We start from the raw sequence: 19,420 nt of genomic DNA on the forward strand, positions 1-19,420 counted from the left end.
CGTAATGACGCCACGTAAAATGTTGTGCTACATGTGCAACACAGCATTCCTAACCTAGCCCACAATGTCTTCTGTGTGGATCGAGCAGTCATTTGAAAGAGCAAGAACATTTCAGCGAGACAACTCAAAACGCGAAATCCATTAACATCAAGATAATGGAATTCATTGCCCTTGACAATCAGTCGTTCTCTTTCGTGCGTGATGTTGGCTTTCGCCGACTGGTCTTGCACCGGTAACACTATCAAGTGCGCAATTTTTCAGATGTTGCCCTACCGGAGTTACACAGTGACAGAGTCACTGCAATTAGCTTCACCACATGCATGCTATGGGATGCCGTTTTAGTCTTTGCATGTCAAAAAAGATAGTCGCACTGTCAAAGCCTTACAAAAAAGTCTGCAAACAAACAAACACCGGCCACGAACGATGTGTATACAATACCGCGTCAGTAATAAGCATCATTTGTTCAACTGCAACTTCTGGGGTAGCTAGCTTTAGCACCAATAAATACAACCAGCCTGAAAAGAATGACCAATAGAAACCGCAGTCATTTTCATTATTCTTAGCAATGATTTAGGAATCCTTGTGAGTATGTATTAGCTAGGTTGCCACTTGTTGTTCGCCTATTGACATTGAACTTCAGTTCATGAACATAAATAGCTAGCCAGCTACTTAACCCTGTTGCCCAAAGCTAGCAGACAGCTAGCTTCATCTGGCTAGTGAGGCTCGACCAGACCACGTTGTGTTGTGTTGCTAGCCACAATAAGGATTAGGCACAATAGAGGAATGTGCAGTTTGCCTTCAAAATAAAAGTATGCCAATGACAGTGATGCAAATGAATACAATTAGCAGAATTATGCCACTTTTATTTTGAAGGCTAACCGCAAAGTCCACTTTTGTGGCTAATCCTTATTGTGGCTAGCTTCACATAGTGCCTTGCGAAAGTATTCGCCCCCCTTGAACTTTGCGACCTTTTGCCACATTTCAGGCTTCAAACAGAAAGATATAAAACTGTATTTTTTTGTGAAGAATCAACAACAAGTGGGACACAATCATGAAGTGGAACGACATTTATTGGATATTTCAAACTTTTTTAACAAATCAAAAACTGAAAAATTGGGCGTGCAAAATTATTCAGCCCCTTTACTTTCAGTGCAGCAAACTTCTCAGAAGTTCAGTGAGGATCTCTGAATGATCAAATGTTGACCTAAATGACTAATGATGATAAATACAATCCACCTGTGTGTAATCAAGTCTCTGTATAAATGCACCTGCACTGTGATAGTCTCAGAGGTCCGTTAAAAGCGCAGAGAGCATCATGAAGAACAAGGAACACACCAGGCAGGTCCGAGATACTGTTGTGAAGAAGTTTAAAGCCGGATTTGGATACAAAAAGATTTCCCAAGCTTTAAACATCCCAAGGAGCACTGTGCAAGCGATAATATTGAAATGGAAGGAGTATCAGACCACTGCAAATCTACCAAGACCTGGCCGTCCCTCTAAACTTTCAGCTCATACAAGGAGAAGACTGATCAGAGATGCAGCCAAGAGGCCCATGATCACTCTGGATGAACTGCAGAGCTCTACAGCTGAGGTGGGAGACTCTGTCCATAGGACAACAATCAGTCGTATATTGCACAAATCTGGCCTTTATGGAAGAGTGGCAAGAAGAAAGCCATTTCTTAAAGATATCCATAAAAAGTGTCTTTAAAGTTTGCCACAAGCCACCTGGGAGACACACCAAACATGTGGAAGAAGGTGCTCTGGTCAGATGAAACCAAAATTGAACTTTTTGGCAACAATGCAAAACGTTATGTTTGGCATAAAAGCAACATAGCTGAACACACCATCCCCACTGTCAAACATGGTGGTGGCAGCATCATGGTTTGGGCCTGCTTTTCTTCAGCAGGGACAGGGAAGATGGTTAAAATTGATGGGAAGATGGATGGAGCCAAATACAGGACCATTCTGGAAGAAAACCTGATGGAGTCTGCAAAAGACCTGAGACTGGGACGGAGATTTGTCTTCCAACAAGACAATGATCCAAAACATAAAGCAAAATCTACAATGGAATGGTTCAAAAATAAACATATCCAGGCGTTAGAATGGCCAAGTCAAAGTCCAGACCTGAATCCAATCGAGAATCTGTGGAAAGAACTGAAAACTGCTGTTCACAAATGCTCTCCATCCAACCTCACTGAGCTCGAGCTGTTTTGCAAGGAGGAATGGGAAAACATTTCAGTCTCTCGATGTGCAAAACTGATAGAGACATACCCCAAGCGACTTACAGCTGTAATCGCAGTAAAAGGTGGCGCTACAAAAGGGGGCTGAATAATTTTGCACGCCCAATTTTTCAGTTTTTGATTTGTTAAAAAAGTTTGAAATATCCAATAAATGTCGTTCCACTTCATGATTGTGTCCCACTTGTTGTTGATTCTTCACAAAAAAATACAGTTTTATATCTTTATGTTTGAAGCCTGAAATGTGGCAAAAGGTCGCAAAGTTCAAGGGGGCCGAATACTTTCGCAAGGCACTGGGTCTGACCACCATTAATCAAATAAGAACAGTCTTATATTTTTATTTGACCTATATTTAACTAGTTAAGAACAAATTCTTATTTTCAATGATGGCCTAGGAACCACAGATTTGTACCGTGTCAGCTCGGGGGTTTGAACTTGCAACCTTCCGGTTACTAGCCCAACGCTCTAACCACTAGCCACTAACCACTAGCCTTACCACTAGCCACTAACCTTGCCGACCCATAAACTAGGGTTATTTTAGATGACAGTTAGCTAACTATAGGTACTGAAACAGATTCTCGTTTTGCTATGTTTTTGGGGAAGAACATTGTTTGCATCCATGAGCTAGCTAGCTTTTTTTATGACCAGCACTGTAGGTGCACGAGACAACTTCATCAGCATCATAGCATGAATCATTGTGACATATGAAATACGAGTGATAGTGTAATCAATATGTAATAACTACGTAAAAAATTTATGAACGTGTTAAATTATTATGTGATGTGCAGTCATATTCAGGTCATGATTGGTCAACAAGCTTATTTGACACGTCAAGTAGTGTTATTCGACGTGTATCTTTTTTGACATACAAAGACCCAAACGGTGTTCCATAAAAATCCTGGTTGAGAATGAAACAACTGAACAAATTAACAACAAAACAGCACAGCAAGTTAGTGAAAGAAATAGGTTTTGATTATGTTTTACTGGTAATGGGGACATACGTAAATGCCAACAAAATAACTTTCTGGTCAGTGTTTTGCGTGTAACGTTTATTTAACTAAATAAGAACAAATTCTTATTTACAATGACGGCCCGGATGACGCTGGGCCAATTGTGCGCCGCCCTATGGGAATCCCAATCACGGCCGGATGTGAAAGACCCTGGAATTGAACCAAGGACTGTAGTGACGCCTCTTGCACTAGAATGTTTAAAAGGCCCAACAAAAAATGAGTTTTTAGCAGCAGCATGGTTAACGTTACCGCGCCGCAATTCGCTGAGAGTGCAGAGGGGAGAGTGGAGCTTAATGTAACACAGGTCAATTGTAGGGTAACTTGCAGTAAAACACCACCCAACATAATTTTGGGGGACTGACTTAAAAAATTGTGATGAGACAGATTACATTTTTAGTTGAGCAAGAGTAGTGCAACCAGGTAAAGTATTGGAGGGGGACATAAAATGAATCAATAGAACGCTTAGTTAAAAGATCACATTTGAAACCTAGCTAATGATTAGCCCAATAGAGTTATAGTCACAGCCATGCATGTTCCCCCTCAAGCTGATACCACGACAGCCATCAAAGAACTTCACTGGACTGACTCTTTTCAAACTGGAAACCACATATCCTGAGGCTGCATTTATTGTAGCTGGGGATTTCAACAAAGCAAATTTGAGGAAAACGCTACCCAAGTTCTGACAACACATTGACTGTAGTACTTGCGCTTCAAAATCTCTCAACAACTGTTATTCCCCCTTCTGGGATGACTACAAGGCCCTCCCCTACCCTCCATTCATCAAACCAGATCACAACTCTATTCTGCTCCTCCCTTCCTACAGGCAGAAAGTCAAACAGTAAGTACCCGTGCTATGGACTATTCAACGCTGGTCTGACCAATCGGAATCCATGCTTCAAGATTGTTTTGATCACACGGACTGGGATATGTTCCGGGTTGCCTCAGAATTACATTGAAGTATACAGAGACAAGGTGACTGAGTTCATCAGGAATAGTAAAGTGGATGTTGTTCCCACTTTGACAATTAAAACATACCCAAACCAAAAACCGTGGATAGATGGTGGCAGGTAGCCTAGTGGTTAGAGCGTTGGGCTAGCAACCGTACAGTTGCTGGATCGAATCCCTGAGCTAACAATGTAAAAATCTGTCATTTTGCCCCTGAACAAGGCAGCTAACCCACTGTTCCCCGGTAGGCCGTCATTGTAAATAATAATTTGTTCTTAACTAACTTGCCAAAACTGAAAGTGCGAACCACAGTGTTTAACCACGGCAAGGTTAATGGGAATAAAGTCGGATATAAACAGTGTAGTTATTCCCTCCGTAAGGCAATCAAACAGGCAAAACGTCAGTACAGAGACAAAGTAGAGTCGCAATTCAACGGCTCAGACACGAGGCGTACAGTGCGTTTCGAAAGTATTCAGACCCCTTGACTTTTTCCACATTGTGTTACGTTACAGCCTTATTCTAAAATTAATTTAAAAAAACAATGTTTTACACTAATCAATCAACACACAAGAGGCGATTACAGCCTCAAGTCTTCTTGAGTATGAAGCTACTAGCTCGGCACACCTGTATTTGGGGAGTTTCTCCCATTCTTCTCTGCAGATCGTCTCAAGCTTTGTCAGGTTGGATGGAGAGCATCGCAGCACAGCTATTTTCCGGTCTCTCCAGAGATGTTCGATTGGGTTCATGTCTGGATTCTGGCTGGGCCACTCAAGGACATTCAGAGACTTGTCCAGAAGCCTCTCCTGCATTGTCTAGGCTGTGTGCTTAGGGTCGTTGTCTTGTTGGAAGATGAGCCTTCACCCCCAGTCTGAGGTCCTGAGCACTCTGGAGCAGGTTTTCATTAAGGATCTCTCTGTACTTTGCTCCGTTCATCTTTCCCTCGATCCAAACTAGTCTCACAGTCCCTGCAGCTGAAAAACATCCCCACAGCATGATGCTGCCACAACCATGCTTCACCATAGGGATGATGCCAGGTTTCCTCCAGGCGTGAGGCTTGGAATTCAGGTCAAAGAGTTCAATCTTGGTTTCATCAGACCAGAGAATCTTGTTTCTCATGGTCTGAGAGTCTTTAGGTGCCTTTTGGAAAACTCCAAGCGGGCTGTCATGTGCCTTTTACTGAGGAGTGGCTACTGGTGGAGTACTGCAGAGATGGGAGAACCTTACAGAAGGACAACCATCTCCATAGAGGAACTCTGGAGCTCTGTCAAAGTGACCATCAGGATCTTGGTCACCTAACTGACTAAGGCCCATCTCCCCCGATTGCTCAGTTTGGCCGGGCGGCCAGCTCTAGGAAGAGTCTTGGTGGTTCCAAACTTCTTCCATTTAAGAATGATGGAGGCCACTGTGTTCTCGGGGACCGTCAATGCTGCAGACATTTTCTGGTACCCTTCCCCAGATCTGTGCCTCGACACAATCCTGTATCGGAGCTCTATGGACAATTCCTTCGACCTCAAGGCTTGGTTTTTGCTCTGACATGCACTGTCAATTGCAAAGTTTTTTAAGGACTACAAGCGAGGCAGCCCTCCCAGTCGGCGCCATTCCTTCCCTGGTGTGGGACCTTACATACACAGGTGTATGCCTTTCCAAATCATGTCCAATCGATGTAGACTCCAATCAAGTTATAGAAACATCTCAAGGATGATCAATGGAAACAGGATGCACCTGAGCTCAATTTTGAGTCTCATAGCAAAGGGTCTGAATACTTATGTAATTAAGGTATTTCTGTGTTTTATTTTTAATACATTTGTTAAACTTTTTAAAAACTTGTTTTCGATTTGTCATTATGGGGTATAGTGTGTAGACTGATGAGGGAAATGTATTTAAACCATTTTACAATTAGGCTGTAACGTAACAAAATGTGGAAAAGGGAAAGGTGTCTGAATACTTTCCGAATGCACTGCATATGGCAGGGTCTACGGAAAACTAGCCACATCACGGACACCTACGTCTTGCTCCCGGACAAACTAAACACATTCTTTCCCCGCTTTGAGGATAACACAGTGCCACCGACGCAGACCGCTCCCAATGACCTTGGGATCTCCTTCTCCATGGTCAACGTGTTAACCCTCGCAAGGCTGCCGGCCCAGTTGGCATCCCTAGCCGCGTCCTCAGAGCAGCTGGCTGGAGTGTTTACGGACATATTCAATCTCTCCCTACACAGTCTGCTGTCCCCACTTGCTTCAAGATGTATACCATTGTTCCTGTACCCAAGAAAGCAAAGGTAACTGAACTAAATGACTGTCGCCCCGTAGCACTCACCTCTGTCACCATGAAGTGCTTAGAGAGGCTAGTTAAGGATCATCTCCCCTCCACCTCTACCTGACACCCTAGACCCACTGCAATTTGCATACCACCCCAATAGATCCAGACCATACAATCGCCATTGCACTCAACACTGCCCTATCCTATCTGGACAAGAGGAATACCTATGTAAAAATGCAGTTAATTGACAATAGCTCAGCCTTCAACACCATAGTAGCCTCCAAGCTCATCATTAAGCTCAGGGCCATGGGTCTGAACCCCGCCCTGTGCAACTGGGTCCTGGACTTCCTGACAGGTCACCCCCAGGTGGTGAAGGTAGGAAACAACACCTCCACTACGCTGATCCTCAACACAGGGGTCCCACAAGGGTGCATGTTCAGCCCCCTCCTGTACTCCCTGTTCACCCATGACTGCGTGGCCACGCACGCTTCCAACACAATTATCAAGTTTGCAGACGACACAACATTAGTAGACCTGATTACCAACAATGACGAGACGGCCTACAGGGAGGAGGTGAGGGTGGTGAGAGTGGTGCCATTATAATAACCTCTACCTCAACAAAACGAAGGAGCTAATCGTGGACTTCAGGAGACAGTAGAGGGAGTATGCCCCTATTCACAAAGCTTCAAGTTCCTAGGTCTACACATCACAGGAGGGCTAAGAGCAGGGCTCGCCAGAGGGTGGTGCGGTCTGTCCAAAACATCACCGGGGGCACACTACCTGCCCTCTAGGACACCAACATCACAGGAAGGCCAAAAAGATCATCAAGAACATCAACCACCTGAGCCACAGCCTGTTCACCCCGCTATCATCCAGAGGACCTAGTGAATGACCTGCAGAGAGCTGGGACCAAAGTAACAAAGCCTACCATCAGTAACACACTACGCCGCCAGGGACTCAAATCCTGCAGTGCCAGACGTGTCCCCCTGCTTAAGCCAGTACATGTCCAGGCCCGTCTGAAGTTTGCTAGAGAGCATTTGGATGATCCATAAGAAGATTGGGAGAATGTCATATGGTCAGATGAAACCAAAATAGAACTTTTTGGTAAAAACTCAACTCGTCGTGTTTGGAGGACAAAGAAGGCTGAGTTGCATCCAAAGAACACCATACCTACTGTGAAGCATGGGGGTGGAAACATCATGCTTTGGGGCTGTTTAGCTGCAAAGGGACCAGGACGACTGATCCGTGTAAAGGAAAGAATGAATGGGGCCATGTATCGTGAGATTTTGAGTGAAAACCTCCTTCCATCAACAAGGGCATTGAAGATGAAACGTGGCTGGGTCTTTCAGCATGACAATGATCCCAAACACACCGCCCGGGCAACGAAGGAGTGGCTTCGTAAGAAGCATTTCAAGGTCCTGGAGTGGCCTAGCCAGTCTCCAGATCTCAACCCCATAGAAAATCTTTGGAGGGAGTTGAAAGTCCGTGTTGCCCAGCAACAGCCCTAAAACATCACTGTCTAGAGGAGATCTGCATGGAGGAATGGGCCAAAATACCAGCAACAGTGTGTGAAAACCTTGTGAAGACTTACAGAAAACGTTTGACCTCTGTCATTGCCAACAAAGGGTATATAACAAAGTATTGAGATAAACTTTTGTTATTGACCAAATACTTATTTTCCACCATAATTTGCAAATAAATTCATAAAAAATCCTACAATGTGATTTTCTGGAGAAAAAAAATCTCATTTTGTCTGTCATAGTTGAAGTGTACTGTACCTATGATGAAAATTAAAGGCCTCTCTCATCTTTTTAAGTGGGAGAACTTGCACAATTGGTGGCTGACTAAATACTTTTTTGCCCCACTGTATGTATGTATATATATATATATATATTTATATTGTATTCTACTATATTTTAGTCAATTCCCCAGCAACATTTCTCGTCTTAATATTAATATATTTCTTAATTCCATTATTTTACTTTTAGATTTGTGTGTATTGTTGTGAATTGTTAGATACTACCGCACGATTGGAGACAGCGAAACGCTTGTGTTCCTACACCCGCAATAACATCTGCTAAATATGTGTATTTGACCAATAAAATTGGATTTGAAAGATAAGCAACCCCATGCTTCAGCCTATTTCTTTATAGCCACTGTGTTGCATCAGTTGGGCTACAGGTGATAATGGTTATTGCTAACAGCATACACGATAATATGGTCCAATATGTTAAAATAATTTTACCAATATGATATTGGGCTCTTTCTGGAGGTGGAAATTATATTTTAGATGGTGTCAGAATAATTAGATTTTCATTAATTTTGGAGTAGAACGTCCTGAGCGCCTCAGTCCTTTAACATAAAAATTAACTGGGGACACCAGCCCCACTCTTCTTCATCAGTACTTGACAGGTAAAAGTGAATTCACACATCCGTCATATTGCTTTCACCTATTATATTTTCTCAAATTAGTGCACATGAAAGAGAGGATATAAGGAAGAGAAAACACTTTAAACTATTGAACTGCTCCACATAGTTTAATATTAAATGGTCACAGACTGTCATTAAGCAGAGGAACTCACCCAGTCTTGAGGTCTGTGACACGCAGGCAGTTGGTGGAGTCAAGGCCCACTCGACCATTCCGCACCACACTGCACAACAAGGGGCGCAGCTCAGGAGAGATGCGGTTCAGTGCAACCTCAGGGGACATGCTGTTCATCTTCCACACTCAAGTTCTCTGGAAACAGCCCAAGACAGAGACCAAAGGAGCTTGCCATCATTAACGCAGTAAACACATAATTCAATCTCACAATGCATTGACAGCTATAAAATACATATTACTGAGACAATGCTCTCATGACAGTGTGTCATGTATTCTGCAAGCTATGGTCAGTTTGTTAGATTAATCAATCACAGGCAACTGACATTTTGACACAGACTACTTTCCAACACTAGCAAAACATAGCTAGCTAAGTTACTGCAATTGTATTCATGCAAAATCGAGTCAAATTAATGGCAGAGATAGCTAAATGTATTAACTAACGTTCGTTTACTTTCATTTTGATGTGTTGTTGTCGAAGGTTAGCAGCTAACTAAGTATCCATAAGCAGTAGTGGGAGGTTTTCCCAATAATTAACTAGAAAGTTTGCTAACGTTACATAAATTGCTGTCAAAGTCAGCTCAAAATTGGGAAATAGCTTACTTTATTGGAAATCCGTTAACGTTTAAATTTGTACAGCAAATAATCGGTCGTCACTAGTTACCACAGTCCCAAAGTAAAACAATAAATATTAATAAGTGATTAACCACACTGCTAAACTTATGCGTAACCCTAATCTTAATTTTTTTGTTTTTATCAATTTTTACAACAGCCAATTTTGACTTCGTGTTGTGATAAACAGTATAAACCCAAATCTTCCGGTAGATGTTTTTGGGGTCCTTTTCGGACCTCAAAGTCCATAGCCGGTGTTGCTTTTGCCGGTCTACAAAAGGCTCCTTTCATCCTGTGCTAAATATTTTTTTTGATACAAATATTTTTGGGGTGTTATAATAATGACTCCATAGAATAGATATTGCCTTTTTTTATTTGGTCAACAAATTCATTTGAAATGCATTATACGAGTCAGAACTAGCTTAGCTAGTAGAAATTCCAGAGCTGTCATTTTTCAACGTGTAACCAGGCACTATCTCAGTGGCAGATTTTGACCGTGCTAGCAATGCACTTTGGCCACTTCATAACAAGACAGCGAACTCAGAATTGGACATTAGGTAATGTGTTTATATTTTACATGTCCACCTTATTTGACATAAATCCAAGTAACTTTATGGCAGTGATTTTTGCTAGCTAGCAAAGTAAACTTTAGTCAAGCAAGCTAATGTCAGCCACTGTACCAAATATGTCTAATTGTTCTATCTGTGACAGTTGGAATCATTGCGGATTAAATTCAACTCCGCGATTTACGATGGAGTTGGGCAAGCAACTAGTGTGTGCTTACTGGAGCTCCAAGTTAATTTTTATTTAAAAAAACGACTGATTTCAGCACCCTCCAATTACGTATGACATTGTTCAGTGTAATTGTGTGCTGAAAGTCGTTTTTTATAAAAACGTAATTTTGTGACGTTGGAACTCCAGTCAGCCCACACTAGTTTTCGCCCAGCTCCATCTTAAATTGTAGAGTTGAGTTTAGCCGGCTTTTGGCAGTGATGGGAAAAAGTACTCAATTATCATACATGAAAAAAAGTAAAGATACCTTTTAATAGAAAATTACTCAAGTAAAAGTCACCCAGTAAAATACTACTTGAGTAAAAGTAAAAAACTATTTTGTTTAAAATATACTTAATTATCAAAAGTAAATGGAATTGCTAAAAATGTACTTAAGTATCAAAAGTAAAAGTATAAATAATTTCAAATTCCTTATATTAAGCAAACAAATGTTTTATTTATTTATGGAAAGCCAGTGGCACACTCCAACACTCAGACATCATTTACAAACAGAGCAGGGAAGACCAGGGATGAATTGGACCAATGTTTTCTTGTCAAAATGTAACAAGTACTTTTGGGTGTCAGGGGAAATGTATGGTGTAAAAATGACATTATTTCCCCTAGGAATGTAAGTGAAGTGAAAGTTAGCAAAAATGTAAATAATAAAGTAAAGTACAGATACCCCAAAAAACTACTTAAGTAGTACTTTAAAGTATTTTTAATAATACTAATAATAGTATTCATAATGCCCAAGAAGCCAGTGTTGGGAGGATAATTTGGCACAGGTGTTGTTACACCTTAGACGAAGTCGAGGGGCAAACCGTGCCAATATTTCCTCCAAACACCGGCTTTGAGGGCATTTATCACTTTTATACAACAGGTTGCCAACATATTCAAATATGGATTTACGCATTTTCATTAAAAAGGTTATTTTGAAGAATTTATTCATACTATTTCATCCTTCCACAACGTGCCCCCACACATTGACTCTGTACCAGGACCCCATATATAGCCTCGCTACCAGTATTTTATTATTGCTCCTTAATTATTTGTTATTTCTATTTTTCTTTTTTAAAATTAAAACTGCATTGTTGGTTAAGGGCTTGAAAGTAAGCACCTGTTGTATTCAGCGCATGTGACAAATACAATTTGATTTGATTTTATAGTCCCAAAACAAATCTCGGGTTGCCACCCAAGTTGCTCGTTTTATCGGTTCGGTTGCTAGAGACGCAACCCAGTCGTTCAGTCTTTTAGTTCTGTATCTATGGACGCAACCCAGTCGTTCGTTCTAAATGTTCCATTGCCGTACTGTTAGCTCATCAACTACATCTAACTTATTCACATCAAAAAGTGCAGGCAGAATAACAGCAAAGTAGATGCATTTGCATTTGTTCAGGCTGTTTTCTAGTGACATTTATTTGGATACATCCATAACAATGTGCTCACTCGTCAGGACACGTCCAGAGAAGCTAGCCAACAACACAGCTAACACAATCACTTCAAAGTGAAGCTGGAAAGACTGCAAACTAGCTGCACTTCATTTCATTTGACCTTTTGTCAATTGACATTTCTTTGTATATATCCATAAAAATGATACCAGCTGATTCATGATTTCGACTGGCTGAGAAACGCTCTCTCGTCCTGACTCCCAACACATTCATTACTATGGGACAGCAGGAGATCGAATTTGAATATTGAAACAATGTTGCTAATGTTGAAGATACAGATAAGATAGCAAGGTTTATACAAATCTCCTCTGTTGAAAACAAAATGTTCGTCTAAAGGAAATGTGAGATGATGTCTAAATGCTTTTTATTGTGGAGATGAAGTGCCTGGCTGGGTTGATGAGACAGTGGATTACACAGTCAGATGGAACGGTGTAAATAGGCATTTTAATGTCATTAGAGTTAGCTGGTGGTAAATTGTGCTATAGACACCGACAGGAAGGCAGTTTTACCCAATCAGCATTCAGGATTAGACCCTCCTGCTGTATAATAGGCAATAACAAACACTTGGACCATATAAACTAAAGTTAATCTTCAACAGTGAATGCTGTGTATGGCCTATTTCATGGCTGGTCCAAAGTTCCTAACCAGCTATTGACTAGCAAGCCTCTATTGGCCTGACTGCACAATGGAGGTAAAACTAAAATGTCAATGGACTGGAACACCAGGACACCGATTTGCTACTCGTGCTATGTCTAGAAAAATGAGGAATGTTTTGAGAAACACTGATTAATTACCATCATGCCCAGACAGTGTGTGAAAGGCTTGAATCCTAGGGGGAAACTTGATTTCTTGCATACTCTCTCCTCAAAACAATTAATTGGATGCAGTTTGGTAAGGAGGCACAAGACAAGGACAGATGACGTTAGGAATCACATCAACAAAAAATCCTATATTCACATTGGGTCAAACTGTGTCAGTGTGGCTTTAATCATTAATTGCCATCATTGCATTGATCCCCTCTCAATGAGAAGTTGCCATAACCTGATGGAGTGTAGTGGGTCCCAAACCATACTAAACAAAAAAATAAATGCAACATGTAAAGTGGTGGTCCCATGTTTGATGAGCTGAAATAAAAAATCCCAGAAATGTACCATACACACAAAAAGCTTATTTCTCTAAAATGTTGTGCATACATTTGTTTACATCCCTGTTAGTCAGCATTTCTCCATTGCAAAGATAATCCATCCACCTGAAAGGTGTGTCATATCAAGAAGCTGATTAAACAGCTGGGGACAATAAAATACCACTCTAAATTTTGTCACACAACACAATGCCACATATGTCTCAAGCGTTGAGGGAGCGTGCAAATTGGCATGCTGACTGCAGGAATGTCCACCAGAGCTGTTGCCAGAGAATGTTAATTAACAGAATGTTAATTTCTCTACCATTCTCAACCACTTTCGATGGCCACTGTTATGCTGGAGAAGTGTGGGCTTCATGGATTAATCCCGGGTTTCAACTGTACTGGGCAGCTGGGAGACAGCCTGTATGGCGTCGTGTGGGAAAACGGTTTGCTGATGTCAACGTTATGTACAGCGTGCCCCATGGTGGTGGTGGGGTTATGGTATGGTCAGGCACAAACTACAGACAATGAACCCAATTGCATTTTATCGATGGCAGTTTGAATGCACAGAGGTACCGTGACGAGATTCTGAGGCCCATTGTCGTGACATTCATCCGCCGCCATCACCTCATGTTTCAGAATGATAATGCACAACCCCATGTCACAAGGATCTGTACGCAATTCCTGGAAACAGAAAGTGTTGCAGTTCATCCATGGCCTGCATACTCACCACACGTCACCCATTGAGCATGTTTGGGATACTCTGGATCGACATGCACGACAGATTGTTCCAGTTCCCGCCAATATCCATAAACTTCGCACAGCCATTGAAGAGGAGTAGGACAACATTCCACAGGCCACAGTCAATAGCCTGATCAACTCAATGCGAAGGAGATATTTTGCGCTGCATGAGGCAAATAGTGGTCACTCCAGATACTGACTGGTTTTCTGAACCACGCCTAGGGCTGATGGTCATTAGTAGATTACCCAACTTGCTAACTGCCTGGTACTCACCACTCTGTTCTCCCTCTAATCACTCTGATGTCAATGCAAATGTAACCAAAAATCCAATCAAACACTTCATTAGAGCTGAACAGAGTGGTGGCCTCTATTAGAAAGAGTAACCCAACCGCTTTCTATAGGCTAGGCCTACTACAGTTGAAGTTGAAAGTTTACATACACTTAGGTTGGAGTCATTAAAACTCGTTTTTCAAACACTCCACAAATTACTCACCACTCTGTTGTCCCTCTAATCACTCTGATGTCAATGCAAATGTAACCAAAAATCTAATCAAACACTTCATTAGAGCTGAACAGAGTGGTGGCCTCTATTAGAAAGAGTAACCCAACCGCTTTCTATAGGCTAGGCCTACTACAGTTGAAGTTGAAAGTTTACATACACTTAGGTTGGAGTCATTAAAACTCGTTTTTCAAACACTCCACAAATTACTTGTTAACAAACTATAGTTTTGCCACCAAGTCAGTTAGGAAATCTACTTTGTGCATGACACAAGTCATTTTTCCAACAATTGTTTACAGACAGATTATTTCACTCATAATTCACTGTATCACAATTCCAGTGGGTCAGAAGATTACATACACTAAGTTGACTGTGCCTTTAAACAGCTTGGAAAATTCCTGAAAATGATGTCATGGCTTTAGAAGCTTCTGATAGGCTAATTGACATCATTTGAGTCAATTGGAGGTGTACCTGTGGATGTATTTCAAGGCCTACCTTCAAACTCAGTGCCTCTTTGCTTGACATTATGGGAAAATCAAAAGAAATCAGCCAAGACCTCAGAAAAGAAACTAGACCTCCACAAGCGCCTGACGATACCACGTTCATCTGTACAAACAATAGTATGCACGTATAAACGCCATGGAACCACGCAGCCGCCATACCGCTCAGGAAGGAAACACGTTCTGTCTCCTAGAGATGAATGTACTTTGGTGTGAAAAGTGCAAATCAATCCCAGAACAACAGCAAAGAACCTTGTGAAGATGCTGGAGGAAACCGGTACAAAAGTATCTATAGCCACAGTAAAACGAGTCCTATATCGACAACCTGAAAGGCCGCTCAGCAAGGAAAAGCCACTGCTCCAAAATCTCCATAAAAAAGACAGACTACGGTTTGCAACTGCACATGGAGAAAAATATCGTACTTTTTGGAGAATGTCCTCTGGTCTGATGAAACAAAAATAGAACTGTTTGGCCATAATGACCATTTATGTTTGGAGGAAAAAGGTGGAGGCTTGCAAGCAGAAGAACACCGTCCCAACCGTGAAGCACAGGGGTGGCAGCATCATGTCGTGGGGGTGCTTTGCTGCAGGAGGGACTGGTCCACTGGAAAAGTGTCCTCCATTCACTATTTAACCCTGCCCATTTCGAGACATGATAATGGTCCATTCTAAATCAAAACCAATTTCATCCATATATTATTTAGTATATGCAAAGACAAGATTAAACCAAGAATGGTCTGTTAGATGACAATAATTGCTGCAGCATTGAAGGTCCCCAAGAACACAGTGGCCTCCATCAGGCTTAAATGGAAGCAGTTTTGAACAACCAAGACTCTTCCTAGAGCTAGCCACCCGACCAAACTGCGCAATCGGGGGCGAAGTGCCTTGGTTAGGGAGGTAACCAAGAACCTAATGGTCACTCTGACAGAGCTCCAGAGTTCCTCTGTGGAGATGGGAGAACCTTCCAGAAGGACAACCATCTCTACAGCACTCCACCAATCAGGCCTTTATAGTAAAGTGGCCAGATGGAAGCCACTCCTTAGTAAAAGGCACATGACAGCCCGCTTGGAGTTTGCCAAAAGGCACCTGAAGACTCTCAGACCATGAGAAACAAGATTCTCTGGTCTGATGAAACCAAGATTGAACATATTTTGGCCAGAATGCCAAGTGTCACTTCTGGAGAAAACCTGGCACCATCCCTACGGTGAATCATGGTGATGGCAGCATCATGCTGTGGGGATGTTTTTCAGAGGCAGGGACTGGGAGATTAGTCAGGATCAAGGAAAAGATGAACGTAGCAAAGTACAGAGAGATCCTGATAAAAACCTGCTCAGGTTCAGAGTGCCCAGGACCTCAGACTGGGGCGAAGGTTCACTTTCCAACAGGACAATGACCCTTATCACACAGCCAAGACAACGCAGGAGTGGCTTCGGGACAAGTCTCTGAATGTCCTTGAGTGGCCCAGCCAGAGCCCGGACTTGAACCTGATCAAACATCTCTGGAGAGACCTGAAAATAGCTCTGCAGCGACACTCTGCATCCAACCTGACAGAGATTGAGAAGATCTGCAGAGAAGATTGGGAATAACTCCGCAAAAACAGGTGTGCAAGTTTGTGGCGTCATAACCAAGAAGACTCAAGGCTGAAGTCGCTGCCAAAGATGCTTCAAGAAAGTACTGAGTAAAGGGTCTGAATACTTTTGGAAATGTGATATTATTTTAATAGACAATTCTGTTCAAAAGTTTGGGATTACTTAGAAATGTCCTTGTTTTTGAAAGAAAAGCAAAAAAACATTGTCCATTAAAATGACATCACATTTATCAGAAATACAGTGTAGACATTGTTAATGTTGTAAATGACTATTGTAGCTGGAAACGGCTGATTTAAAAATTTAAAATAAAAATGTATTGAATATCTACATAGGCCCATTATCAGCAACCATCACTCCTGTGTTCCAATGGCACGTTATGTTAGCTAATCCAAGTTTATCATTTTAAAAGGCTAATTCATTCTTAGAAAACCCTTTTGCAATTATGTTAGCACAGCTGAAAACTGTTGTTCTGATTAAAGAAGCAATACAACTGGCCTTTTTAGAACAGTTTAGTATCTGGAGCATCAGCATTTGTGAGTTCAATTACAGGCTCACAATGGCCAGAAACAAATAACTTTCTTCTAAAAACTTGTCAGCCTGTTATTGTTCTGCGAAATTAAGGCTATTCCATGCGAGAAATTGCCAAGAAACTGAAGATCTCGTACAACGTTGTGTACTACTCCCTTCACAGAACAGCACAAACTGGCTCAAACCAGAATAGAAAGAGGAGTGGGATGCCCCGGTGCACATCTGAGGAAGAGGACAAGTACATTAGAGTGTCTAGTTTGAGAAACAACTGTCCCAGACCACATTTGGAATATTTATTTCTCACACAGAATAGAATAGGTCAACTTTTGTACTATGGGGGATAGTAGATTGACATAGACTAGTGCTTTTGCTGTTCGTTAGGCCTACTCATCTTGTTGGCTGACGAAAAGTAAATGTGGACAATATCTTCAATATGCGCCTTGGAATTGGATAAGGTCGCGCGTGGTTACGTCCTGGATGTGTCTTTCTTCACTTGCAGCCTGTGAGAAAGACCTGATCATGTGAAGGAAAGCCATGTGAGTGAGAGGTGCCTAGGAGCATTCAGGGAGAAGGGAATTATCATGATTATATGCAGCCCAAGGGCACAACAGCCACTGGCCGCAAAAGGCATGGATTTGTTTAGGGGGTATTACGGCAACACAAAGCTGATGCCGCCGGGAAATTCAAGACATTATCAATTGCTTGTCAAATTGTGAATGAGAGACTGATGAAGTGTGTATGGCCTGCGCAAAAAAAACAACAAAGCAGAGCTCATGCCTTTCATGCAACTTTTTACAAAGCATCATGCAGCCTTACAACGTATTAAACATCTAAACATATAGCCCATCGTTTTGTAGAACAACTAAAGTTACATTAATAACTCTAAATTAAGCAAATACTGTAGGAGTACCTATTTATTAGTTAAACGCTGAACACAGAATAGCTTCATGTCCGCACTGCCTCAAATCGTTTGGAGAAAATATCCTTTCTATTTAATCAGCTTTGTTCAATTGTATTCTTCATGCTATAAAATAATGCCATGGAATTCTAAGAAGATCTTGTCTGCTAAATTAACTCGTGTAGCCCATAGCCAGATGAGGACCTAACATAAGGACTAGTATCCTATTCTGTTCTTCTGAATTAGACTACATTTTCTTCATATCATGTTTCTTTAGACTTGTCTAAAATAAATAATGGATTTATTATGAATGTGTAGACTATATTACATGGATTTATTAGACGTTTTAAAATGTAGATGTACCAAAAGGTCTGCATCAGTAGCTTGTAGGCTATTTTTGGAAGTCAGTAGATGCTAAATGTGTTCATGTTAATTAACGGTCAATTACCGTGAGACCGGCAGTTACCAGCTGACAGAATTTTGTGACCTCCACTGCCCTATCCACGCCCCTACTTTTTTTTTTAAGGTGTCTGTGTACTCCCAGTCATGTGAAATCCATAGATTAGGGCTTAATGATTTTATTTTAATTGACTTATTTCCTTATAAACTCAGCAAAAAAATAAACGTCTTCTCATTTTCAGCAAACTATGACTTTAATTGCCTACCGTCTGTAAGCTGTTAGTGTCTTAACGACCACACCACATTAGAGGTCGACCAATTAATCGGGATGGCCGATTAATTAGGGCCGATTTCAAGTTTTCATAACAATCAGAAATAGGTATTTTTGGGCCCCAATTTTTTTTTTTATTATTATTATTTTTTGTAAAAAATCTGTAAAAAAAATACATAATAATGTTATACCTTTATTTAACTAGGCAAGTCAGTTAAGAACACATTCTTATTTTCAATGATGGCCTAGGAACGGTGGGTTAACTGCCTTGTTCAGGGGCAGAATGACCTTGTCAGCTCGGGGGATCCAATCTTGCAACCTTACAGTTAACTAGTCCAACGCGCTAACCGCCTGCCTCTCATTGCACCCCACGAGGAGCCTGCCTGTTACACGAATGCAGTAGAAGCCAAGGTAAGTTGCTAGCTAGCATTAAACGTTTCTTATAAAAACAAATCAATCAATCATAATCACTAGTTATAACTACACATGGTTGATGATATTACTAGTTTATCTAGCGTGTCCTGCGTTGCATATAATCAATCGATTGATGAGCGCATTTGCGAAAAAAGCACAAATGTTGGACGACTGTACCTAACCATAAACACCGATGCCTTTCTTAAAATCAACACACAGGAGTATATATTTTTAAACCTGCATATTTAGCTAATAGAAATCCAGGTTAGCAGGCAATATTAACCAGGTGAAATTGTGTCATTTCTCTTGCGTTCATTGCACGCAGAGTCAGGGTATATGCAACAGTTTGGGCAGCCTGGCTCATTGCGAACTAATTTGCCAGAATTGTACGTAATTATGACATAACATTGAAGGTTGTGCAATGTAACAAGAGTATTTAGACTTAGGGATGCCACCCGTTAGATAAAATACCGAACGGTTCCGTATTTCACTGAAATAGTCATCGTTTTGTTTTCGAAATGATAGTTTCCGGATTCTACCATATTAATGACCAAAGGCTCATACTGTATTTCTGT

At 41.3% G+C, this 19,420-nt stretch overlaps 2 protein-coding genes across 6 annotated transcripts in view; one reads left to right on the top strand and one right to left on the bottom strand.

Annotated features, from left to right (window-relative positions):
• babam2 (BRISC and BRCA1 A complex member 2) overlaps positions 1-9,922 on the bottom strand; it is a 193,317-nt gene extending 183,395 nt beyond the window's left edge. Inside the window, exons 1-2 of the mRNA XM_021584324.2 lie at positions 9,657-9,922; positions 9,037-9,191 (exon numbers count right to left, since the gene is read on the bottom strand). Of these exons, the coding sequence (XP_021439999.1) occupies positions 9,037-9,173 (137 nt within the window). The 5' untranslated portion in view covers positions 9,174-9,191; positions 9,657-9,922. The remainder of the gene's footprint in view (positions 1-9,036; positions 9,192-9,656) is intronic.
• A 55-nt stretch (positions 9,923-9,977) lies between these two features.
• rbks (ribokinase) overlaps positions 9,978-19,420 on the top strand; it is a 76,605-nt gene continuing 67,162 nt past the window's right edge. For 2 of the 5 annotated variants that reach the window (XM_021584328.2, XM_021584329.2), the window contains exon 1: positions 9,981-10,222. The gene's annotated coding sequence lies outside the window, so the exon portion shown is untranslated. Of the gene's footprint in view, positions 10,223-18,809; positions 18,843-19,420 lie in introns of all 5 variants that reach the window. The other 3 variants (XM_036962219.1, XM_021584327.2, XM_021584325.2) reach the window with 3 other exon arrangements.

The sequence above is a fragment of the Oncorhynchus mykiss genome, chromosome 25, assembly GCF_013265735.2.
Source record: "Oncorhynchus mykiss isolate Arlee chromosome 25, USDA_OmykA_1.1, whole genome shotgun sequence".
In the NCBI taxonomy this organism is placed as follows: Eukaryota; Metazoa; Chordata; class Actinopteri; order Salmoniformes; family Salmonidae; genus Oncorhynchus; species Oncorhynchus mykiss.